A 25,709-nucleotide genomic window follows, 5' to 3' on the forward strand; every position below is an offset into this window, starting at 1 on the left:
ATTAACATCAAAAGGCTCCCCCTAAAAACCTCATTTCAGTCACGGGTCCATTAACCCAAACTGAACCCATTGTCGTCGAGTCAATTCCAACTCATAGTGACCCCATAGGGTTTCTAAGGCTGTAAATCTCTACAGAAGCAGACCACATCTTTCTCCCTTGAAATCTCCGGTGGTTTCGAACTGCCGACCTTTTCAGTTACCAGTCAATTGTTTTAATGACTGCGCCACCAGGGATCCTTAGACTAATTGTCTAAAGTAGTTTTCTTAATCCTAGTTATCCATCAGGGTGTCCAGGAGAAATATTAAAATTCAGATGTTTTGACCCTAAGCCAAGAGATGCGAATTTCATGATTGTGGGCAGTTGCGAGGGGATAGGCTTGTTAAGATTTTTATATCTTCCCCTGGGTGATGCAGGTACACAGCCAGGGTTGAAATCTCTGCACAAAGCCAATCTTTACACATCTAACAACATCTTTTTGCAGATATAGTGGAAAGAACATTTAATTAGGAACAACTGATCCAGGGTCCAGCCTCCACTTGGCCATATACTTAAGCTCTCACCCTGGGGCTCTTTTGCTACATCCGTAGAGTGGGGCTCATGATACTTACTCCCTGAGGTGTTGTGGAGATTAGATAAAATGTGAAAGAGGAAAGCATACTATACTCAGGGTGACCAAACCTTTTGTTGTACCCGAGACAGTTCCAGTTTACACCTGTTGTCCTGGCAAAATTATTAACAGTTCTCCCTTTCCCTCTCAAAAGCTTCCTTCATTGAAAGATAAGTTATATGCTTACCCTGTTTATAACATATTAAGGCCCTGGTAGGGTATTTCTAAGCCATTGCACTAAACCGAACCAAAAAACCAAACCCATTGCCCTCAAGTCGATTTTGACTCATAGCAACCCTATAGGACAGTGTAGAACTGTCCCACAGGGTTTCCAAGGAGCAGCTGGTAGATTTGAACTGCAAACCTTTTGGTTAGCAGCTGATCTCCTAACCACTCTGCCACCAGGGCTAAGCCATTGCACTAGGTATTAATTATCATGGAATGTGGTATATGACTTTATTTTTCTATAAACCATGGCTTTTTTTTTTTTTAGTCTACAAAGGCATGCTGCCTCACTCTAGTGGTCTAAAATGTCTGGAGAAGTATCCAGATTGGTGCTTTGCACAATGGTGAGCACTCAACAAATGGCTATGGATGACATCTAGAATTCTCTTCACCAGTGAACACATCTTTCCCTCCCTTCTCAGCCCCAGTCTATAACCATCAAGATGGTATATCTGGCCTTCAGCTTTCCCCAGTCTGAAGATACTTTCCTACTGTTATTACTCTGACCCCACAGGCCAACTTCCTTCTTTCTCCCTCCTTTGAGCCCCTCCCCATCACAGTCTCTGGGCTCTAGATTATGGCCAGTTTCAGTTTTCCCTGTTCTGAAGTGAGCATGGTCAGTACTGCCCACAGCATTCCAAGTGCAAGTGTTTGTATGCCCTCATTCATTATTCATCATCTATTCAAGCAGGTATGGTTCTAAATTTGGGCACTAGTAACCAAGATGAACACGGACTTGCCCCGTGCAGATCGTACACCCTATGTAAGAAGACACTCAGGTAAATAGCAGGAAAGTATAGTCGGAGCTGTGATCAAGAATGGGCATGGCGAGGAGAGGGAGCCAAGAGAACAAATGAGAGTCACTCACAAGGTTTTTCCTGGTGCTTTTGGAAAGAGCATGGAATTCTGTTTCACTTCTGAATGGCTAAATGGCTTATAGTTATTTCTGGGATTTAATACATTTTCTAGCTATAAATTTGGAATTATATGCTCTAGGCGGTCACAAGTTTTATGGGGAGTTGAAGATTATATACTAAAAAGCTTCTTTGACCTTAGAAAATGACTCAATATCGCAGGATGTCAAAAATCCAGGAGCAACCCAGTCATTTCACAGGTAAGGAGCCCAAGGTCCAGAAAGCACCTTGCTCAAGGTCATCTTGCTGAATACCGGCAGAACTAAGATTCGAACCCAGGCGTGCTGCTCCTCAGGCTACTGCCTTTCCACCCACCACACAGTTCTCCTGAATGAAGTAGCACTGCAGCCCCAGGGTTCCTGTCTCCCATTTCTACCTCTACACTCCCTCCCACCCACCCACCCCTGCTGAGGATGTGGGGGGGTGGGGGGGGCCAGCTGTGCCTGCTATCACAGCCTAGAACCCTGGGTGCCTGTGCCCGTTTGGGACGGTTTCTGCCTGGAGCTGCAGACGCCAGAGCCATTAACAGGGATCATTTTCAAGCTGCACAATACATGATGTGCTTTTGAGTGCGTCCCAGAGCCAGCTGCCTCTGGGCTGAGCCGGAAAGCTAGGTAGGGGGCTGATGGGGAGGGGCCATATAACGAGAGACACTTTGCATGAAGTTCAAAATGTATGAGGCAAAACAACAGATTGTCTAGGCATACACATACATGTGATCAAACTTTTTAAAAAAGACAAGGGAATAAGGAACACAAAATTCAGAAGAATACTCACCTCTGGAGGAGAAATAGGAAGATGGAATGGGGTGCAGCATTCAGGTAGATGCAAAGGTATGGGCAGGGGCAGAGTCATTGCGTAAGGTGGTTTAGCTCACAGTGGCTTATTATGCCAATGTGGATTGATTCATCTACATTCTAGCTATTAATAATATATTTCTCAAGAACATTTCTATTCCAATTAATAATAATTTACTTCTTGATATCAACTAGTGTATTTACAGGCTAATAAATAATAATAAATGTATTCCTAGGTACTATTTACAATCTGGAAACCCTGGCGGTGTAGTGGTTAACAGCTACGGCTGCTAACCAAAAGGTTGGAAGCTCGAATCCACCAGGCGCTCCTTGGAAGCCCTATGGGGCAGTTCTACTCTACCCTATAGGGTCACCATGAGTCGGAATCATCTTGATGGCCATGGTTTTGGGTTTCTTTTTTTATTTACAATCTAATTAATAACAATTGCTTTGTCTACATTCTAGTTATTTTTTTTTTCACAGGTGTTCATTATACTAATAAATAAACCATTATATCAATCAATAATTAAAACACATTAATAAGTAAGAAGTCCTGGTGGCGTAGTGGTTAAGAGCTATGGCTGCTAACCAAAAGGTTGGCAGTTCAAATCCACCAGCCACCCTCTGGAAACCATATGGGGCAGTTCTACTCTCTTCTGTAGGGTCACTAGGAATCCAAGTCGACTTGACGGCACTGGGTTTAGTTTTGGTATTAATAAATAAAATGATAAATATTTATATTGATAAAGAATTTACTAATCTATTAAATAATTTAATAAATAAAATTGATTGATTCAATAATTTAATAAATAAATATAAATAAATATAAATAAATAAGCCACATATGGCCTAATGAATGATGACAACATGTCGTGAACCAAGGATTATGGTTGATCTAATTCTGTGCATCTGAGATTCTTAAAGACAAAAAGAAAATACTCTATTAGTGGTCGGAGTGCAGAGGTCTTCATAGATTATCCACTGCCAAACCCATGCTAACCAGAAAAGAAATCTGCTACATGCCCATAGCAAAACCCCACAATGACACCCCAAGGTATCTGGGAAGGCAGCTAGACCCATCTCTTTTCTTTCCCCAGATCTCTACCTATTTGGGAATTCTGCAACAAGGGAGCTATGTCAGCCAAAGGCCTGAAGTTTTGGAGAGACAAGAGGGTATACCTCAGTGAGGAGACGGAATTGCTTTCCCAAAAGGAAAGGATTGGTCAAATTCCCAACCTTCTTGCTCAGGGCAGTCTTGCATTAAAGCACTGGTTTTTCTCAGACTAGAGCTTGCATCAGAATCACCTGGAGGGCTCATTACAACACAGATCGCTGGGCTCCACCCCCAGAATTTCTAATCTAAGTCTGGGTTGGGGCTGGAGAATTTGTATTTCTAAGAAATTCCCAGGTGATGCTAATGCTACTAATCTGGCCCCGCACTTTGAGAACTATTGAACTAAGTCATAGGAAGCAAAGGAATATAGAGCCTGAGAATATACTTTCAGAGACTAAGTTTCTGGAATTCTATGCAAAAAACCCATTGCCATTGAGTCAATTCCGACTCCTAGTGACCCTACAAGACAGAGTAGAACTGCCCCATAGGGTTTCCAAGGAGTGTCTGGTGAATTCGAACTGTTGACCTTTTGGTTAGCAGCCATAGCTCTTAACCACTATGCCACCAAGGTTTTCTTCTGTGCCAAAGGGAGGGCCTAATGCTATAACTGCAAAGGGAGAGAGGAGTAAGCTCAGACAATGATTTAGAACTATGGTTTTTTAAATTACAGAACATATTCCTCATCATTCCACTTCATGGGGACTTGTGTGGGACTTGGCTAGAGTGAGACAAAAGAATAGGAAGGAAATGAGCCAATGGGTTGGAGACTTCAACACTGAGGGAAAATCCTCACCACCTCCCAGGCAGCTCAGAGAAGACTTCTTTGATTTTAGACTTGAGCTTAACCAAGCATCCTCTTCCATGTGAGGGCATCAGGTATGTCATCCCTGCCACCACAGCTGGGATCATCTCTAGACAGGGGGTCTAGTAGGTTGTCTACCTGACCTCAGGGATAGGAAATAGGTCATCTGGGGGAAAGGAAGGCCCCAGCTGAGGGGGCTGTACTAAGAGATTACATCCTAGGCTTTAGAAACCCAGAACTATTTCCAGAATGCTCTTCCCCACTGACTTTATCATCACCAGCAGCAGGGGAAGGCCTGACTCAGCGTCATCCTGGAGCCACCATGGCTCCATCCTTAGTGTTCAATCACATCCATGATCCTCAAGCAGATCCTTCCTCAGCTCCCTCACTGTCCTCACTCCCTCACCATTGTGGGCTGAAGGTTACCCAGCCTTGGTCAAGATAAAATCTCCTTCCCTCCTCCTGGCTGCTCTGGCCCACAAGAAAAATGAGCTTCTCTGCTGCTCCACTAAGGAAGTTATCAGGTGATAATGACCAGGGTCATGGATCCATGTTTTCTTCAATCAGTGATATACCAGCACTGGCCTAATGATGGAGACCAGAAGACTCTGGGATTGGTGGCCAGGAGACACTGATTGCCCCCTCTGTCCACAGGCGAAAAAGGATCATTATCACAATGACTTCAGAAAGTGAATAATCATATCCTTGAATTCAGCTAGAACTCACCTCCCCCCTGCCCCCACACACACAGACACACAGACATACACACACACACACTCACCTTCAACCAATTTGCTCCCAATTCCCAGAAAGACTTTACATGAATAGACAATATTTGAATGGTCATATATTCATTTAACAGAGATTTGGCTTGCACCTACTATGAACTGTGTTAAGAGCCAGGAATGCAGATCAATGAAATGTGACTCTATCCACCTACCTGTGGAAAAGACTGATGGTTGCAAAAAGAATAGAAATGTTAAATAAATGGTGGTGTACCCTACAGTGGAATCCTGTTAGTTGTTTAAGAAATTAGATAACCTCTGTAAGGCTATGGAAGTACCTCCAAGATATATTGTTAAATAAAGAAAACGTAGCAGAGGGCAGTGTGTATACTATGATCTAATTTATGTTTCTTTGTGGACTTGTTTTAATTTTGTTCGGCTTTTTTTTTTAACTTGAACTTGCATTTTAGCAATTGATGGTCTCTTCCGCAGTCAGCCCCTGGCCTTGTTCTGACTGGTGGTACTGACTTTATCCATTGTCTCTTTCACAGATGTAGTCAGTTTGATTCCTATGTTTTCCATTCAGTGAGACATACATGTACAGTTACCATTTATGTTGTTGAAAAAAGATATTTGCCATGAATGTCATTGGCCTTGCAAAATTCTATCATGCTATCTCCAGCGTTGTTTCTGTCACCAACGACTACTGCTCCTTCTTCTTTGTTTCCAACTGTTGCATTCCAATCACCAATAATTATCAATGCATCTTGACTGAATGTTTGATCAACTTCAGTTGTTTTGATATTATACTATAGTAATATAAGATGCCACCAATGGGGGAAGCTGGGTGAAAGGTTCGTAAAACTCTATGTACTATTTTGGCAACTTCCTATGAGTCCATAATTATTCCAAAATAAAAAGTAAAAAAAAAAAGTGCATAGATATGTATGTGCTTGCGCACCCATTAAAATTTTTAGAAGGATGCATATGAAATTATTAATAATATATGTCTCTGAGGAGCAGGACTAGGATGGATAAAGCAGCTAAATTTTTCCTTGACTTTTATACCCTTCTGTACTGTTTTGTTTTGTTTTTGTGTGTGTGTATCACTTTAAACATTGTCATGATAGACATATGTATGGGGTGTTAAGGAGCCCTGAGAAGCACACTTAACCCTGACCCATAACGGAACGGGGAAGATAAAATAACCCCAGAGCTGAAAGACTTCGCCTCTACTGAAGTTGGCCAGGTAAAGAGGTGGGGACAGGGGAGGAAGAGAGATGACAAAAGCTTTCTGACAGAGAGCAGCCACCACCCTCCCAACTGTAGAACACCCCAGATGGGCAAGGAGTTTGTGTACAGAGGTAACAGCCCAGAGACTTAAGAAGCTTCACCGAGTTTAGGAAAATACAAAGAGCTCAATATGGCTAGAATTTGAGTGGTGTGGTGGCTATGGGACAAAGATTGGGAAGACTTGGCAAGGGAGGGGATTAGAAATGAGGTTGACGAAGTGGCTAGGGCCAGGTCAGAGAAGCTCCTATTGCCAGACTAAGAAATCTGGGCTTATCTACTACAAGCAACCAGGCACTCTGAGGGGAAACTGGGCAGTGGGTGTGGTGATTGGGGAAAGCAGTCAGGGACTTAATGAAGGATGGATTTCATGCCTTTTGGGATGGAAGCAGGGAAGGAAGGAAGGAGACATAGAGACCAGTTTGCAGTCCACTAAAAGATACGATGAGTCCTGAACTAAGGCATGGCAGTGGAGATAGAAATCTTCTTCATTTCTGTATCCTCACCCCCCTCATATAGGGTCTGGAACATAGAATATGCTCAGTAAACATTAATTAAATGTGCATCTGAAAAGTTTTGGGAGGATCCATCCATGGTCCCTCCGCCTGCCTCTCCCTCACTAACGCAGTCTTCAGCTGTGGTCTCCCAACCATGCTGTTCTTTACCTCCTTCTTGGACAGCAGAGAGTGTGGGGGACGTGTACTTTCTCCCAGCTGCAGAAGGTTTACCAGATGCCAAATAAGAGTCCCTGGCTAGTGCCCCAGTACCTTGCCCCCAGCCGAAACCAACCACAGCCCCTTCCCACAAACCCTCTAGAACACACAGGGGCTGGGGCAAGGACTGCAAAATCAACAAACAGCTCACCTGTGGAAAACCCCATTTTCTTGTGGCACTTGGTAAATTCAATATTAAAATAGGTGACCAGGGCATGGACATAGTCATTGCGTTGTATCTGCAGGCAGAATGCAGATGTGAATGATAGCTCTTCTGTCTTCACCGTGTAAATGTCCACCTCCTGCAGCCCAGGGGAGAGAGAACGCCAAAAACATCAATTTCACCAGGTCTGGGTCCTGGTCTCGAGAGAAAGCCTGCTCTGCCGGCAGCTTCATTCCCCTGAGAGACTACTGTCAGCAAACTTTCTGGGAATTACATTATTCTTGGGATGACTTCCCAAGCCCACCCAACACCCTCCCAATTACCTCCTCCATTCTTTCTAGGGTAGGGTATGCCCAGGCAATGGTGCAAATGGATTTGAATCAAAACCTGAGAAGAACAGAATCAGGAAGGTATATGTGCTGGGTGTGGGAGTTGGTGGGGGATGGGGAGGGAAGAGGAGAGAAGGGTTAATTAGACAATACACCCCTAGACCAAATCAGAATAGCCTCAAGCTGGTCTGCTTCAGCATTGCCATCTTCATCTGTTGTTGTTGTGTGCCATCGAGTCGATTCCAACTCCCAGTGACCCTATAGGACAAAGTAGAACTGCCCCGTAGGGTTTCCAAGGAGCGGCTGGTGGATTCAAACTGCCCACCTTTTAGTTAGCAGCCTGAGCTCTTAACCACTGCATCACCAGGGCTCTTCATCTTCATCTAGTGGTTCTCCAAGTGTGCTCCCCAGATGAGCAGCATCAGCATCACCTGGGAGCAAATTTGGGGGTCAGGGATAGGAGGGCATCCCAGACCTACTGACTCAGAAACTCTGGAGTGAAGCCCAGCCATCTGTGTTTTGTCAAGCCCTCCTCATGATTCTGATGAACCAGACTGTATTTCCCAATTTTTTGATATTCAAATTCCTGTAATAGGAGGCATTGGGTATTAGTCAAGGAGTACGAATCCAAACCCACAGAAAGTCACAGACTGTGCTTAGGAAGCTGTGCAGACCATTTATGACAAGGCTGGACTGTTAAAAAAATAAAAATAAAAAGTGGAGAAATGAGGTGAAAATTTTCAGTTCTGGCTGGGGAATGGAGAACAAGAAGAACAAATAATTTTAACAATTTCAGCTGAGAAGTGGCTGAAAATCAATCTTGTATGGGGAGCAAGTGTAATTGAAAGATGGTTTGCAATGCATTGTTTTTTCAGTGTGAAGGATGCTGACTTGTCTTCTGCTGACTCCAATGGCACAAGGCAAACCTGGCAAGTGGCCAAGAGATATGGCTACAGATTTCAATTAGACTCAAGGAAGAACTTACCACTTGTCAGGGTTGGGTAGCAAGGACCTCTGTCCTGAAAACTCAGTAAGAGTCAGACAGACACCTGTGTACCTGGAATGGTTCCAAGTGGTCCTCCTGGGACCCAGATAATGGAACATGTGGAGAATAATTAGGCAAGAGGAATCTGAGGGTGTGGAACAAGAAAATGGGAATAGACAAAAGAGCTATGACATGACAGAATGTGGCTTTTATTTCTATATATTTCTAAGATAAATAAAGGAAAAACAGATGCAAAGTATCCTGAGGACTTTGAAGAGAAGTGCTGCTTCCAAAGGGGTGGGTGGCAGGAGGTATGAGTAAGGGGGGCCAATCAGATCAGGGGGTTCTGCTTGGCCTGGGGTGCTTAGTCATGCTGTCCTGTGATGGAAGCTGAGGCTCCCTAACCCACTGATTGAGGAGAGGGTGGGATTCCAGGATTAAGGGTATGTGGGAGCCCCCAAACCCTGGATGTCACTTTAGGTGCAAGTTACGTGGTATTCCTAGAGTCCAAAGACAGGGAAGTAAGAATGAATTGTGTTGGTAAACCCTGAGTCGGGCATGCAGAATCAGATAAAGGCAGCCCTCACTCGAGCTGAGCCTTTATCCAGCTCGATAATCCTCTCTGCAGCATTCCCAATAAGCAGCCATCTAGCTCTTGCTTGGACAGCTTCTGCGGTGGTCAATTCACTACCTTCCAGTTAGCTCCTTCCATCTCCTGCCATCTCCAATCATCAGGTCCTTCTTCAAGACATGAAGCCCACTCATAACTGTCTCTCTGTAACTCCACCCATAGAATATGCTGAATGCCCGTTCCAACTCACATGGGTACCCTAAATCTTTTCTTCTACACTGCCTCTGGTTTTTCATTCATTTCTTGTAAGTCGTGATTTCTTACCCCTCATCATCCTGGCCTTTGTCGTCTGGGTGAGTTCTACCACTTTCAAAACTGAGAATAATACTGACCAAAGCAAATTTTCACACTCCTTGTTTGGGACATATTTCTAGCAGCCTCTGACCTCAGAATTGCACACTGCTGGCTCATATTGCATTTAAGTCTTCCCAGCTCCCTCCACCACACCCCTCTTATAATCCTTATTCCTTTATTTCTGGGACTCCAGCTGTTATGGATGGAATTGTGTCCCCCAAAAAGATATGTCAAATTCCCACCCCCAACACTTGTGAAAATGACTTTGTTTGGAAATACGGTCTTTCAGACGTTATCAGTTAAGGGGTCTTAAAAGCTTGTGAGCAGCCATCTAAGATACTCCACTGGTCCCACCCCATCTGGAGCAAGGGAGAATGAAAAAAACCAAAGACACAAGGGAAAGATTAGCCTAAAAGACTAATGGACCACAACTACTACAGCCTCCACCAGACTGAGTCCAGCACAACTAGATGGTACCTGGCTACCACCTCCAACTACTCTCACTGGGATCCCAATAGAGGGTCCAATACAGAGCTGGAGAAAAATGTACAACAAAACTCTAACTCGAAAAAAAAGACCAGACTTACTAGTGTGACAGAAAGTGAAGGAACCCAAAGACTATGGGCCTTGGACTCCCTTTTTAACTCAGTACTGAAGTCACTCCTGAGATTCACCCCTCAGCCAAAGATTAGACAGGCCCATAAAACAAAATGAGACTAAATGAGCATACAAGCCCAGGGGCAAGGACAAGGAGGCAGGGGGGGACAGGAAAGCTGGTAATGAGAAACCCAAGGTTGAGAAGGGAGGGTGTTGACATATCATGGAGTCGGCAACCAATGTCACCACACAATATGTGTATTAACTGTTTAATGAGAAACTGATTTGCTTTGTAAACCTTCATCTAAAACACACACAAAAAAGGGAAAAAAAACTCTTATGTTGTTATCTAAAAAAAAAGAGATGTTACAGTTAACATTAGGCCATACTGGAGTACAGGGTGGGGGTGAGGTCCTAATCCCATCTGAGTAGTGGCCTTATAAGAAGAGAAGAAGAGACACAGAGAAACAGGAACAGAGGGAAGACTCCATGTGAAGACAGACACAGGGATTGGTGTGCTTCATCTACAAGCCAAGGAACGCCAAGGATCACTGGCCATCACCAGAAGCTAGGAGAGAGGCTTGGAACAGTTTCTCCCTCAAAGCCTCAGAAGGAACCAACACAATCGATACCCTGAATTCAGACTTCTAGCCTCCAGAACTGTGAGACAATAAATATCTGTTCTTGTAAGCCATATGGTTTGTGGTACTTTGTTACGGCAGCTCTAGGAAACAAAGACACGAGGGTAGGGCCCATTCATTCATTACGTGTCGTCTTATTAGTTTAGCCTGTTGCTCCAGCCTGGGAGATTATTTTAGACCCAGTATCTGTCACCCTGCATAATGTTCATTATCCCTCCTGGCCACATGCTGTCTAAAGTTTCCCACCAGCTTGAGAGTCCTAAGAGCTAGCCATGGTAAACTGTATTTTTACTAATGGCATATAGTATGGTCTGCTGAGCTCACAGTGTCTACACTCCTGACTTTTCCATCTCCTCAGTCAGGGACAGCCAGTCAGGTCTCAGGCCTTTTCCAAGGTGCCTGGTGTCTTTCTCTCTTGGTTCCTCTGCCATCAGCCTCGCCTGGCCTTCACATCTGCTCCTGGTCATCTCAGCAAATTCTCACCTCCACCCTTGCCCCAGCCACTAGACTGGAGCCCGTTAGGGGCAGAGGCTGCGCATTATTGGTCAGTGTACCCTCCTTTTGTGCCATAGTACCTGATACACAGCAGTGTGTGTTTGACTAATCAATCTTCAAACTTGAAGAATTTCCTTCCCCAGGCCGTTCCTCCACACCATCACCAGACTCAACTCCTAAGGTCCATTCAGACTGGGTCACTCCCTGGATCTAAGACCTTCAGCGATGCCCCACAGTAGACCTAAAAGCATCCAAACTCCTTGGCCTAGTCACAGACAGGGAGAACTAAAAGTAGGCTTTGTGAAGCATCTGGACCTGGTTACTCCCTCACTTCACTTCACTTCACACACACACACACACACACACACACACACACATACACACACACACACCCCTGGTTACTCCCTCACTTCACATCACTTCACACACACACACACCCCATCTATCAGGGATTCCATTTCTATTGGGTCTTGCTCTCAGATGTCCATAAACTAAATGTCAGCTATCAACTCAGGCGTTAGTCCACAGTGTTGAATAAGTCCTGAAGACATTTGCATTTTAATAGGGGCCTCTGAAAGAACAAAGTCCTTCAAGACTGAAAGTAATAAATCTATATGGTAAAATGGTGACAATTGAGGCAGATGGTGGGGGGGCAGGGTCTGGCCATCTGTGAGCGTGAGATCAGCTGTGGCTGGGCTTCAAGACACAAAAGCCCTCTGGGCTCAGGCCCACACTTCCCAGACCCTAAGTCTGTAGACTCAGTTATGTTAGTGCCCGAAGCCCATGCCCCTACCTGGAAGGTTTTCTTTCTTCAGCCCCGGCAGCACCTCAGAGACCCCAAGGGAGACCCACTGACTTGGCCTCAGGCGACCCTCATGCAGGGAGAGCTCCTCGGGCATAAGTGACTCACAAGAGCCTCTGGCCGCTGCCATCCCCACCACTAAATAATGTTACAAATGGATGTCTCAGAGCAGAAGTCTGGTCAAAACAGAGTCTTAATTATAATAAAGTGTCACACTCTGCAACGTTAATAGCAATGAAAATAGCAATTAAGTGTGTGAAGAAGGGCAAGTGTTTTCCCAGCAGGATCCACAAGACGTTGCTTAGCACATTAGCAAGAGCTGACGGGAAGGGCTGTCCTGGCTGCAGAGGTAAAAACACAGAGGGTCCTCATGGTTCTCCAGAAGACACTGAGAGGAACCGAAGTAACAGACAGCAGGGAGGGGGCAGGACTTAATCACAGATTGCCAGTCCTGGGACATCGTCAGAGCCCTTGGGAGTTTCGATAGGAGTGTCCCAGAATTTCTGTAATCCACCCCCTCCTGCTCCGCCTTGGTTAAGTTTGGCTGCTTTGGCCTGGATGCACTCAGATGTAACCAAGGAAAAGACACTTGCTGGTTCCTGTGTGGGATAAGCCAAAAGCGAACCCCTTGCCTTCGAGTCGATTCCAACTCATAGCAGCCCTAGAGGACAGGGTAGAACTGCCCCCTAGGGTTTCCAAGGAGTGGCTGGTGGACTTGTACTGCCAACCTCTGGGTAAGCCTACGAGCTCTTAACCACTACGCCAATAGGCCACCAACGTGGGGGCTGAGGCCGGGGCAGAAATGGAGTTGCGGCCTAAGTGCGTTGAAAAGGAATTTTCATTTGTTCCCAAGCTAAAGGCATTACATGCAGATACCTAATGTTTAGCTAAGGCTGACGTGTGTCATTTTTGCAAATTCAGCTGCAATTTGTACATATCCTACAATAGTTGCAGGAATGTTCTGCACTATGAATAAGCTTCTCGTTTGGAGGTGTGCTTTCCTTGTTTCTGAGGGAGAGGCTTCAGGGATGGAGGGAATGGTAGGAAGAAATAAAAGGCCAAAATCGCTCACAATTCCTGCTGCCTGGACTTGGAATAAGGGTCCCTAGGTGGTCCAAAGTTTTTGCACTCAACTGCTAACCAAAAGGTTGGTGGTTTGAACCCACCCATCAGTGGGTGGAAAGAAAGGCCTTGCAATCTACTTCTGTAAAAATTACAACCAAGAAACCTCTATAAAGAGCAGTTCTACCCTATAATGGGGCAGGGAGGCTGGGGAGGGAGTTGGTTGCCATGAGTCAGAATCAACTCAGTGGCAATGGATTTGGTTTTGGGAGTTTGTGGACTTTGAATAGGCTGAGTTAACAGAGAGTGAGAGCTCTGCTGATGGAGAATCTTAGGCTTAGACTCTGAGACAAACCACTCAGACAGGATGTTACAGAACGGAGGGAGCCTCTGATCAGACCAGTAAGGGTCCATCTGCGTTTATTTGCCCTCTGAAGTTCCTCCTAAATGCTTGTGATGCTTGGACCAAGGGTCGCGGTTCTTCTTAATAAGGCTTCTGTCCAGGGACAAAAGACCGTCCTCAACTGGGTGGAACGGCAGTTTGCTTCAGTCCTTCAGAAGTGCCCTCTCATCCCGGGGGCTCTTTCTGCTTTATTCTACTGTGAGTTCTCCTGCCCCCCCTCCCTCAAACACATACCTGCCAGAGGAGAAGGGAAGTATAGGACCAGAGCAGACAAGTGTGTTTTAGCAAGAAGAGGGTCAGGGGGAGCAGGACTGGTGAAGTCTTGCATAATGAGGCTATATTTTTCCATTAAAAAAAAAACCTACAGCTATATATGTCTTAGCTTGAACCATATGGGCTTGGTGTTTTTCTAGATACAAAGCAGCCTACTGTCAGCAGTTTTATATGATTCAGCACAATATATGTACCCATGGAAGCGCATACATAGAAAGGACTAGAAGACTCAGTTCAATTTATAAGCTGTGGTTACTTCTGGGAAGAACGTGGGATTGGAAGGGAAGGGTGGCAAAAGGGAAACTTGAGCTTTTCCTGTATCTCTAACCATAGGATGCATTGAGGATTGGTGTGCCCAGGATGCTGACTGGCTATTCTTCATCTGCACTGAAGAAAGCTTTGAAGAAGAGATGTTTAAAACATGTACAAGCAAAAACGTTCAAGAGGGAGGCTGGAAGCCCTGTCTGGCCCAGGTCAGATGGGTGCTTGGGGGTGGGAGTGTAGGGGTGGTGGTCACACAGCCTGTGGAGGTAACGGATTGCTTTCCTCTCTAAGATGGACATCGCCTCTGAAGGGAAGAACTTCCCAAACCTAAGCACCCCCTCCTGCCCTCCAGGTGTTCTCTCCTCTGATGCCCCTCAACCCTATCCCACCCTACCTCACACCACCAGGGGATCATGCCCTGGGCCCCCTCGCGTCAGCTGTGCCACCGTGGAGTCATGCTCTCAGGAGAGCACCAGCCTTCTATGCTTCACCATGGAGTGTCCAAGGCTCTGGCTAAGGCTGCTTGCCTCCCCAGGCTGGAGCCATGCAGGGGCTGCCTCTATTCCAGGCCCTCCCCAGCTCTGGCTTCCCAGGGTGGCACAGTTGGGTTCTCAGCATGCCCAGGCTCAACCAGGAGGAGTCTCCAGACCTTTATTAAACAGGCATTGGTCACCACTTGCTTTGGGTCCACGATATCCACCAGAGGCTCCTTCATGGCAACATCTCGGATACAGGTCATGTCAAAGCCATAGACGTTCTCCCACCCTGTGAGGACAAAGAAAGACATCAAGGCAGGTAGCCAGACCCCCCCAGAAGCTTGCCTTGACCCTCCTGAGTCCCAGAGCACGGCATGCCTGAGAGGTTGAGGGGCAACCTGTCTCCCCTCCCCCCGCCCCCATCTCAACAGGGTAGGAAGCATCACCTGAGTAGGGAGCTTTGCAATATGCAAGTGCTCATTTCCGATATCTTACGTGTACCTCTGGAAAAGGCAGTTCCCACTTTATAGCCAGGAAAGCTAGAGTTTAGAGACACTGAGACACTTCTCCAAGGTCACACAGCTAGAATGCAGTAGGGCCGGGACTACAACCCAAGTTACCTGTCCCCCTCTCCAAGCCAGCAGAGACTCCTAGGAACTCTCTATCTGCCACCCATATTCCTGTCTCTGTGCCTTTGCCCAAGCCATTCTCCACACTGGGAAGGCCCATCTCTTCCTTCTCCCGTCCCTTTTCCACTCTTCAATGCAGCAGAGAGAAACCTAATGAGCTTTGCAGTGAAACAAACTACAGCTTGAATCCCAGCATCACCACCACTGACTGGTCAGGACCTTTTGCAAATTACCTCACCTCTCAGACTCTGTTTTCTCAGCTGCAAATGAGGGGCTGGGTGTTCCATGAGCTTCTTTGTCTTTCTCACATGCTGTAATCCACTCACTAAGGACCCATCCCATAAGAAATAACCCCCGGAGGGGCACAAACCATCCCAGCTGTGCTCCTTGGCCCCTTTGGGTTACTCGTACCATGCTTGGGGAAGGGGAAGATAGGGGAGGAGGGGGGATGGGGGAGAAGAGAGGACAGAAAGGAGAGAAAAGAGAGATGGAAGAAAAAGAAGGAGGAAGGGAGAGAGAGAGATGTGAGAGAAACAGAGGGAGAGAGAAGAGGAGAAGAGAGAGAAGGGGAGGGGAGAAGAGGAGAAGAGATTTGGGGCAGGATGCTGGTGAGCAAATAAATGCAAGTGTGGTGGCTCAGTATCACCCTAAAGTGATGTAATTGTTACTGTTATCATTGACTGATCATTGTAATCACTGACTGATCACCTACCAGAGGCCAGATTCCTCATTTTACCTACCCATCACCCCCAAGAGGATACCTCCATGCTGCAGACGAGTAGTGCCTGAGAGCTGTGCCTGGGAGAAGTTCACATCTGACTCACACGTAATGTTGGGCCCAATCTCACACATCAGGGAGATGGTGGAGCCAGGGACCCAACCCAGCCTGTCCCCCCACCCTTTAGCTACAGGGACTCCGCTTGACAGGAACCCAGGAGTATAGTTTCCTTCTTTCCGTGTGGTGCAGAGAGGATGCCCTTAGCAGAGGCTTTTGCTCCTGAGCAGCTGGATCTCTTTTCTCGGTGTTTTCAGATGGGTTTAGCAATGTATTGAAGTAGAGATGCTTTTCTCTAATCTGCTGGAATTAAATCTTCTTTTAAAACATCCGTCAAACAAATGGTGCCTTAGGGAACTTAGGCCTCTATATGTGGTTAGAGAGGGGGTGTGTGAGGAGGGAGGGTGGACGGTCAGTGAAAAGCTTTGCTCCTTTGACTCAGATTCCTTTCTGAGGCTCAGAAGGAAAGACCTTCTTCAGTGAGAAGGCAGAGAAAATAATCACCTCCCAGAGGGGGAGCATTTGTGAAGTTCTGGCTGAAGGATAATATACCATGATAGGCCATCAAATAACCCAAGGCTAAGTGCCCAACTCCCAACAGAAACCTCATGTTGAGGAAGGAAGCTGCTCAGTTGGCAATAGAGCAGTCTCCAGAGGAAACCCTTTCTAGAATCTGGAAATAGCCATCTACCGTCTCCCTAGATAAAACATACAATCGATTCTCATTCTTAGCACCAGTTATGTTCTATCATGTCACCGTGGACACTGACTTAGCAAATACTAGATCATTGCTCCCAGGGAAATTTCACGGTTAGGTTCCTGCAAGCCTCTGGTCACAGCATTTTTGTCAACTGATCAATACACAACCTTGATTCGTGTGTGTTTCTGTTTAAAGATACCTTATTTAGTATATATCATTGATTCATTAACATTGAACTCATGGCCAACAGCACCACAACTCATGCCTGAACAATGCTTATCTAACGTACATATTTTCTCCATAGGGCACATCACAGCCTTCTTGAACTTAAGAACATAAGATGGCACTTCAGCACTATGCTTGGGGACTGTTTTAAACAGTGAAAATCACCAACAAAAAGCACAAAAATGCAAAAAGTGTGGCACTAGCTAGACTGCAAAAAGGACACCTCTTTACAGTCTGAGAGCTGAAACAAGAAGTCAGAGGTCACCTAGCTTGGCCTCAGCTGGAAGCATGCTTGTTGGGTGACTCAAATTTTTCCTTGCTCTGTGCAAGTTGGTGAAGAACCAAGAAAACACTTTGAGTATCAATTTGGGGACTACAAATAAATTTTAGTGAGTAGGTGAATTTGAATCACCTAAATAGAGAGAATCGACGTCCATACAAAACCCTGTTGCCTTTGCTCAAAGCCCTTCCTTAGGAGACCTGAAACTGTGCTCCTGCTTTCTGCCTTCCTGGATGCTGCCTTATGTTAAAGCTTAATTCACAGGCTGGGCAGGTTCCTGAGTAGCCACGTGTGTAAAGGTTAAGGGTTTGGAGTTCAAATCTGGACTCTACCATTTATTTACTGTGTAACCTTAGAGAGGCAAGAATTTAACCTCTGGAAGCCTCAGTTTCTTCTTTGAAATGGAGATGGTGATAATGATGGCTACCTCACAGGGTTGTTGTGAGGACCGAGTGTGATATTATACGTAAAGTGTATAAGAGAGCTCCTTACTCATAACAAGTATTCCATAACCAGTTGCCTTTGAGTTGATTCCAACTCATGGTGAGCCCGTGCTTGTCAGAGTCGAACTGAGCTCCATAGGGTTTTCAATGGCAGATTTTCTGGATGTAGATTGCCAGGCCTTTCTTCTAAGGTGTCTCTGGGTAGGCTCAAGCCTCCAACCTTTCGGTTAGCCGCTGAGTGCCTTAACCGTTCGAACCACCCAGGGACTCTGTATGTAGTAGTTATTATCATTATGTGGCTCAAGCTCTGGCTTTGCCACCATCAAAACCGTGTGGCCACATTCGGGTAAATCCTGTCTTTGTACTTGTCTGTAAAATGAGGAGTTTGGTTCAGTGATTCTGTGTTTCAGAATCATCTGGGATGTTTTTAAAAATACAGATCCCTGAACCCAACCCAGACCTACTGGATCAGAATCTCCAGACTTGGGACCCAGGATGCTAGCTTTTTACAAGTCTATCCAGCAATTCCAACCAGAGTTTGAAATCCCTTGGGCTAGATGATCTTTACAGTCCCTCCCAGTCCTCAAGTGGTGAGCTGAGTCTCACAGCCTTTGTGAAACCTCTAAGTATCCTGACCATAGGCACTCTCCTGTCCTCAGCACCTACAACTCTAGACCTGGCACAAAAGAGGTCCTCGGTCATTGAAATTCTTTTCCAACACTTAATGCCTGCACCACTTTGCCATGCTGGGTGTTATTACTTACCTTTTTTTCAGCTAGATTGCACCTCCTTCAGTTATTCAGGGGACAGACCATCTATAGCATTAGATTCTCACCCCCTTTTTTTCTGCGAACCATTTATTTCTCACTAGCCTCTTTAGCAAAAATGGAGCCAACCAACCAACCCATTGCCATCGAGTTGATTCCAACTCATAACGACCCTATAGGACAGAGTAGAACTGCCCCATAGAGTTTCCAAGGAGAGCCTAGCGGATTCGAACTGCTGACTTTTGGTTGGCAGCTATAGTTCTTAACCACTATGCCACCAGGGTTTCCAGAAATGGAGCAGGGGTGGGGAAAGATACAAATCAAGCATATTCACTTCTTATTGCAATTCTGTTCTGTGTATTGAATGAGTGAGTGCAGGGTGGAGCGATGGTTGAAACCATTGGCGACCCAGAAATATTATTCTTAATTATCTGGGGATATAAAAAAATGACAGCAGATGGACCTGTGAATCTTCGGTTTATGGATTAAAACAACTCCCTGGAAAGGACTCCACTATGTTATGCTAAAGCAGCAAAAAAGCCCAGGCCTACCTACTACTGACTAGGTGGACTCAAAGTCCATGCGACAGCCTTGCAGAGGAGAAGGTGGAGGAGAGACCAGGGACAGCAACCAAACTCTCCCAGAAGGTATGCCTTCCACGCTCTAACTGGAATACTGTGGACTGGGCACGGGGCCTGCTTTCAGCCTTCGTGTCAGCCAGGGAGGCCTGGAACCCATCCCTCTGCCTCTCAGGAGGGTGGAAAGGGGGTTAGGTTCATGTACTCTGCAAGAAATTTCCAAGTTTCTTTCCAATTTTGCAATTCTATGAATCTCCTCCATAGTAGAAATTTTTTACAAAAGTGATCACTAACTCTCTCAGAGTAAAACACTAAATCTTGTACATTCCTTCACTGGTCTACTTTCTTCCCTCATTCATCCATTCAACAAAATATATATTGGGAGCCCCATATATGCCAGACATTTCTCCTCCTTTGTATGTGTCCTCTACTAGTTGGTGAGCAAATGGAGGATGCACTCTGTGTTTCTCTCCTTCCTTCCAAGGCACAAGGAGGCGGGGAGGAAAGGAAGGCACTTGCCTAACAATTTACTTTCTGGAAGGAGCTGGGCATGTTTCATTCTCCTGCCTCACTTAAAGATTTTTCTTTCTTAACCAGTTCTTGAGCCCACTGAAGCTTGCTTACAATTGTTCCAGCAACCAGCAACCTTTGTGCTGAGTAACCAAAATGTCCATTTATTTGAAACACATATTTCTAAATGAGACTGCATCCTTTACCAGAACCAAAATCAAGTCACTCAAAAAGCATTTAAGTAGAAAATTTAGTGGGTGGGCTGCGCTTAAATAAATTTTAAGTGGTTTTGGTTTGGTTTGGTTTTTGAAAGAGGCTCCAGAGTAAGCACTCCACAAGGAAAAATGAGGATGAATTTTAATGTTTTCTTCTTCCCCAGAATCAATAAAAATAGAAACTGAATGTGAAAGAACAAATCACAAGGTCCCCAGCCCTGGCTGGCCCTAGAACTCCTCTTAGGACCCTCCCCATTCCTCCTCAGTGTTACACTATTGTTGTTGTTGTTGGATGCCATTGACTTGATTCCAACTCATAGCGACTCCATGTGAGACAGTAGAACTGCCCCATAAGGTTTCCTAGGCTATAATCTTTATGGGAACAGATCACCAGGTCTTTCTCCCATGGAGTCATTGGTGGGTTGGAACTGCCAACCTGTTGGTAAGCAGCCGAGCACTTAACCCTTGTGCCACCAGGGCTCCTTTATTACAATGTCTGTACTCCAGAGGCTCCCAGACACAACCCAGTGGAATGTAGGGGGCCAAGGTCTGTTCTTTTTTGAAATCAAGTGGAAGTTTCTTAAAGAGTTGTACCCAGAGTTGGAGCTTAATAAATATTTAAGTGGCTATGAGAATGATGAATGTACCTGAAGGATTTCCTCAAAACACTATTCAGTACAGTCACCCGGCAAGAGCTCCAAAAGCAACATTCCAATGCAGCTCTAGGGCAAAACATGTCCTATTTGTACGTGCATTTGATCAATATTTACTGTTCAGTTGTTTCTGCAATCTTCTGTGAGAGCACATCTGTCCTAGATTCTCAGTTGCTGGAGGCCAACAAGTTTGGCAGTCAGGCTTGCTTGACAGAACCATGAGCAGAAAGGGGCTTAATGACACTTTTAGAGATTAAATCCAGCCTGGTCCCTTATAGCACCAAAAATTGCGTTATGTCCTTTACCCTATCTCCTTCAATCCTCAGGACAACTCTATGAGATTGACCTATTATCTCTACATGAGGCTCAAAGATCCAGTTAAAAAATGGCAGAGCCAGGATTTGAATCCCAGGCTGGCTGATTTCAAAGCAAGATCATGTGAGCTAGACCACCCTCCCTCTCAGTGCTCTCATTTAGAGTTTTGTCTCCTTCCCCCTGAAAGGCAAATGTTAGCTAGGAACCACATTAGATTGGCTGGAGGCAAACAGTGATCAGGACATAGAGCCGCTAACAACTGCCCCACTTTTGTCTTTCCCTGTATCCGGGCTCTGAACTTTATGCTCTGATCTATTTCCAGAAGGGCGTGAACACACACACACATACATTCCAAAGCACAGTCCAGCTGAGACACCATCAGTGGCGCTAACAATGATTAGATGGCAATTGTTTGAATCAACTGAGCAACAATTTGTTGAACTATACAGTCTTAGGCTCTCTTCAGTCTGTGAGCCCCTCCACAATAATCAAGCAGGGCTCGACCACCAGATTTACTGAGTTTGGTAGGATTCAGCAAACTCCTTGTTTGGAGTTTCTACCTCTTATGTTTTAGTTTGATGGTTGGCATGCTTGCTTGTTTGAGGCAGTTCTTTGCCTCTTTATCATGTTTAGGTCTGATTGAGGACACATGACCTGTGTAACCTCATGAAAATGCATTTGGTATAATTTCATCAAGGACCAGGCTTGTGGCACTGAGGAACATTACCCTTTAAAAAAAAATCAAAGAAAACAGCCCTTTTCAGACCAGATAAAGCAGTGGAGAGTTGTTTTGGCTTCATTTTTTTTCTAAGAGTTACAAATTTTAGGCTGAGAAGGCATCATAACTATAGATCTGGATGTGAGTTCCCGGTCACATACACACACCCCATCTGTTTGACTGTCCAAAGCAAAGTTCCCACCATCCTCACCACCATTACCATTCCCCAAAAGAACCTCAGGGAAGAATACATATTTTAACTAACGTGAAGGAGAATCAGTATTATTCAGATAAGTTTGAGTGGTATGAAAAAAAAACAGGTTCAAAATGGTTGGCCTGTCTAGAGACCTGCCGTTTCTTTCTCCTGGAGTGGATTTTGGGATAGCACACTGCATTCATTCTCTCAGCCAAGGACACTGATCTTATACCTGCCATATTGTTTATTTTCACTCTGTGGACCTCCCAGCCTTGGAACTAGGGGGAAACTTCTAAAGAGAAGAAACCAGAAAGGGTCACAGATGAACTATTCCACAAACATAGCAGCTGTATTCATGATACTGACAGGTCACCTCAGGCCCACTGAAGTATATCCCATACCAAATGTATGATAAAAACCCAACAGAAGATTAAAAGATGACTTACAGTGGATTTTGAAGTCCTTGTACTGTCTGTCTTCAATTGCTACCACGTACAAAGCTGCCCGGTCTGGAAACATAAGCCCTCCAGGTTTCTGTTGATGAATTGTGGGGAAATGGGTCTCGTAATCTATTCACCTGACAAAGACATCACATTTTGAACTGCACATAGAGTCATCAGACAAGCGTCCCCTTGCCAGCATCCTCATTTAGCAGACTGTCACTTTGGCCACGGTTATGGCTAGTGTGGCAATGCTTGATTTCTATTTTAGAGCAAAGCGAATTTGAGGGACCTAGGTCTACTTAATTGAACTGATGACAGAGGCTGAAGGAGGAACAGTAGAAGATATTTTGATCTTTTAGCCTGTAGAAGCCAAGGTCAAATGCATGCTCAGCAGCTATGCAAGTCCTAAGTACTTGTTGAACAGAATAGACTTTTGTCTAGACAAGAGAGAATGGGTGTCAATGACAGCAGAAAAGGTCAAGGTTAGACCTACAGAAGACCATTCTGATGGTTAGGGATGCTGGACATGAGAATGATCATTCTGTCCTCTAGAGAAGATCTGCTTTAAAGAAGGGGGAGAGGGGATTGGAAGAGATGAACTTCTAGCCCAAGGCCTCTCTGAAGTCCTAATATTCTTTCTAGGCTGAAGGCCATGGGTAGAGCAGCAAGACAGCCAGCAGACCAACAAGGGGCAGCATGCAGGACACTTACCAGCCACTTGTCCCTGGCGAAGATCACTGTGTTGAGCATTGACTCATAGAATAGACAGTAACCCATCCACTCACTGATGATGATGTCCACCTTCTCCACAGGCAGCTCCACCTCCTCCACTTTACCCTTAAATATGGTGATGACTGGAAAATAAGAATCCCAAGGCCACACTTTGGAAGGACCCCAACCAGAAACCATGAGCACCAACATCAGGGCTAGGTATCCAGGCTTTAGTCCTGTTCTGAGTCTACTTTTAGGGTGTGACATACCTCACTCTTCACCAAACTAGTTTATGCTAAGAGAATTGAAAACTACTTTCATGTTTTCCTCCTAAAAATTATTGAGCCGTTACCATGTGTGTGGCACTGTGCTAAGCAAGCTACATATACTATATCATGGAATTCTCTCAACAACCCTAGAAGTAAGCGCTATTGTTATTATGATTCTTCTTTACAACTAGGGAAACCGAGGCCTAGAGAGGTTAAGCAGTGGTGGTAGGAATAGAGTCCATATCTGATAGGACACCAACATTCTCACCATGGCCCCACCCCATATGAGGTGGACTTAATGATATAAGGAACCCCTGGTGTCACAGTGGTTAAGAGCTACGGCAGCTAACCAAAAGGTTGGCAGTTCAAATCCTTCAGGCGCTCCTTGGAAACTCTGTGGGGCAGTTCTACTCTGTCCTATAGGGTTGCTATGAGTTTTGTTTTGTTTTTTAATGATACAAGCCCAAGGAAGGCAGGGATTCTTTCCTTATTGCTCTTGTATTTGTTCACCCAGTGGGTGCCTATGCAGTTTTTGTGAAGGAGGTAACTTGGTGTCATGATAAGAGCATGGACTCTACAGTCAGAGAAACTGGGTTTGAGCGTTGGATATTCTAAGTATTATCTGTATGACTTTACACATGTTACTCGATATAACTGAACTTCATTTCCCCAGAGAACAACCAGGGAAATTAATATCTCCTTATAGGGTGGTTGTATGCTTAAATGAACTAATACATGTGAAGTGCCAGGCTCATAATTGAGGCTGGGCAGAAGGTAGATATCATTTGACATATTCCTCCTTGTGGACCAGCGGATGGAGAGGTGGAAGGGATAGGACCAGGGACACAGTCCCTATGCTACTTGGCCTCTACTCATGAGTCATTACTAAGACTTTCAGGTCTCATTGTGGCAGGAGAAACTTCTTAGTTAGGTTTTGATCGTTTGCCATTGACATACACATAATTTTGGAGCCTCTTTTTGCATTTGTTGCTGTAACAATATAGCAAAAGCTAGCTTAGACACCACTGTTAAATTGACAAGGTGATGCATTGGCTGGCTGGTTCCTTCTGAACATTTCCTCTGAAAGGTTACACGTATTCATGCTCTGAAACTCGTGTTCTGCGGTGTCCTCTGAAAAGACACACAATGCCTGATCTTTGCTAGAAAAATCAAATAATGGCCTGTATCCAGGAGTAAAGAGCCACATCTGTCACAAATCTAAGTTTCATGAAAACTAATTTGGACTGAAGGCTTCTAGGTGGCAAAGGGCATGCAGTTTACTGGCTTTATTTAGTGCCCTCAAAACAGAAAATGCAGGTGATGGACTGTCCATTAGTGGCCTCTAATGATGATGTGGAGCCCTGGTGGCATAGTGGTTAAGAGCTCATCTGCTAACCAAAAGGTCAGCAGTTCAAATTCACCAGCCACTCCTTGGAAACCCTATCAGGCAGCTCTCCTATAGGGTTGCTATGAGTCAGAACTGACTCCATAGCACTTAACAACAACAACAATGATGATCTGCTCTAGAGTGTCTGGTACTTAATCAAGGCTTAATCAGGTACAGCTTCTTCTATAAGAAATCTGAGGAGGTGGGACCAAGCTGGTGGAATACTCAGATACTTCCGGTGATCCCTCTTAAGACAAAGAACCAAAAAAACAAGTGAAATAATTATATTTATGACAAGCTAGTAGCCCTGAACATCAGAGGCAAAGTTAGAAAACGGACTGAGTGGCAGTGGGAGGGAGAGATAGTTCAGAAGCAGAGAGGAGGTGCCGGACATGAATTGCTGGAAACCCTCAGGCACCATTCCCTGGAGTGATGGCAGCAGGGCTGGTGGTCGCATTTCTGGACGCAGTTTCCTCAGAGAGAGATAGCCACACAGCCTACTCACACCTCCAGAATCAGAGAAGAACAACTCTCTTGGCAAAAGCTAAGTTCTTGCATATATTTTACTGCACCCCCAGCCCTCAAGCCGGCTTCAGTGGCTGTTGACTTCCTTGGGCCTGAGACAGGCTCTGCTGAGCACCCTGAGCCATTCTCCCGGCCCTGGAGAAGGAATAAATTCACAATTGGATAAAAAGAAAAGCTGCCACCTCCACTAACCTGGGAAGCTCAAGACAGAAGCGGCTCCTGTCCAGGCATAAATGGTCCATGGACTTTCAATACTTTTCGCACCTGCATGGACCTGTGTGGGCCTATTTCAGGAGAAAAGGCCCTTGTTGGCAGACTGCAACTCTTTCAGCTGTGTGGTGGAGAGGTGGGTGTTTAACGTCTGACACCGCTTTGCCTATTAACAGGGTCCTCACCTACCCACATCAGGGGCCTAAGGGCTGGTGGCTTCACCCATGTCACCTAGCCACCCACGACAGGGGTCCAAGGATAACTGGTGCCTCCCAGTTCTTACAACCAAAAGCATTGGGTGCCCATGGTACATCTGCAGAACCTACCCACCTGTGCACTCTAGGGAACGGGGAGGCACTTTCCTCAAAGACAATCAGGGGATGGTTGTCAGCCCCCTGCCTTGTTCAGGGTGTGGCCCCCTGCTGCAAGCAGATACCAGTACCTACACCAATCACCCATGCCCCTCTAAGGCCATAGGACAGAGCCTGTACCACACATTTGATGAGCAGCTACCTGGACACCTGAGCTGAAGCCATATAAGAAAAGTGAATGGAATC

At 45.4% G+C, this 25,709-nt stretch overlaps 1 protein-coding gene across 1 annotated transcript in view; it reads right to left on the minus strand.

Moving 5' to 3' along the window:
- The window catches only part of PRMT8 (protein arginine methyltransferase 8), a 114,607-nt gene that overhangs the window by 4,528 nt on the left and 84,370 nt on the right, over positions 1 to 25,709 (minus strand). The window contains exons 5-8 of the mRNA XM_003410625.3: positions 22,762 to 22,904; positions 22,054 to 22,141; positions 14,777 to 14,892; positions 7,340 to 7,490 (exon numbers count right to left, since the gene is read on the minus strand). Of these exons, the coding sequence (XP_003410673.1) occupies positions 7,340 to 7,490; positions 14,777 to 14,892; positions 22,054 to 22,141; positions 22,762 to 22,904 (498 nt within the window). The remainder of the gene's footprint in view (positions 1 to 7,339; positions 7,491 to 14,776; positions 14,893 to 22,053; positions 22,142 to 22,761; positions 22,905 to 25,709) is intronic.

The sequence above is a fragment of the Loxodonta africana genome, chromosome 4, assembly GCF_030014295.1.
Source record: "Loxodonta africana isolate mLoxAfr1 chromosome 4, mLoxAfr1.hap2, whole genome shotgun sequence".
Lineage (NCBI taxonomy): Eukaryota > Metazoa > Chordata > Mammalia > Proboscidea > Elephantidae > Loxodonta > Loxodonta africana.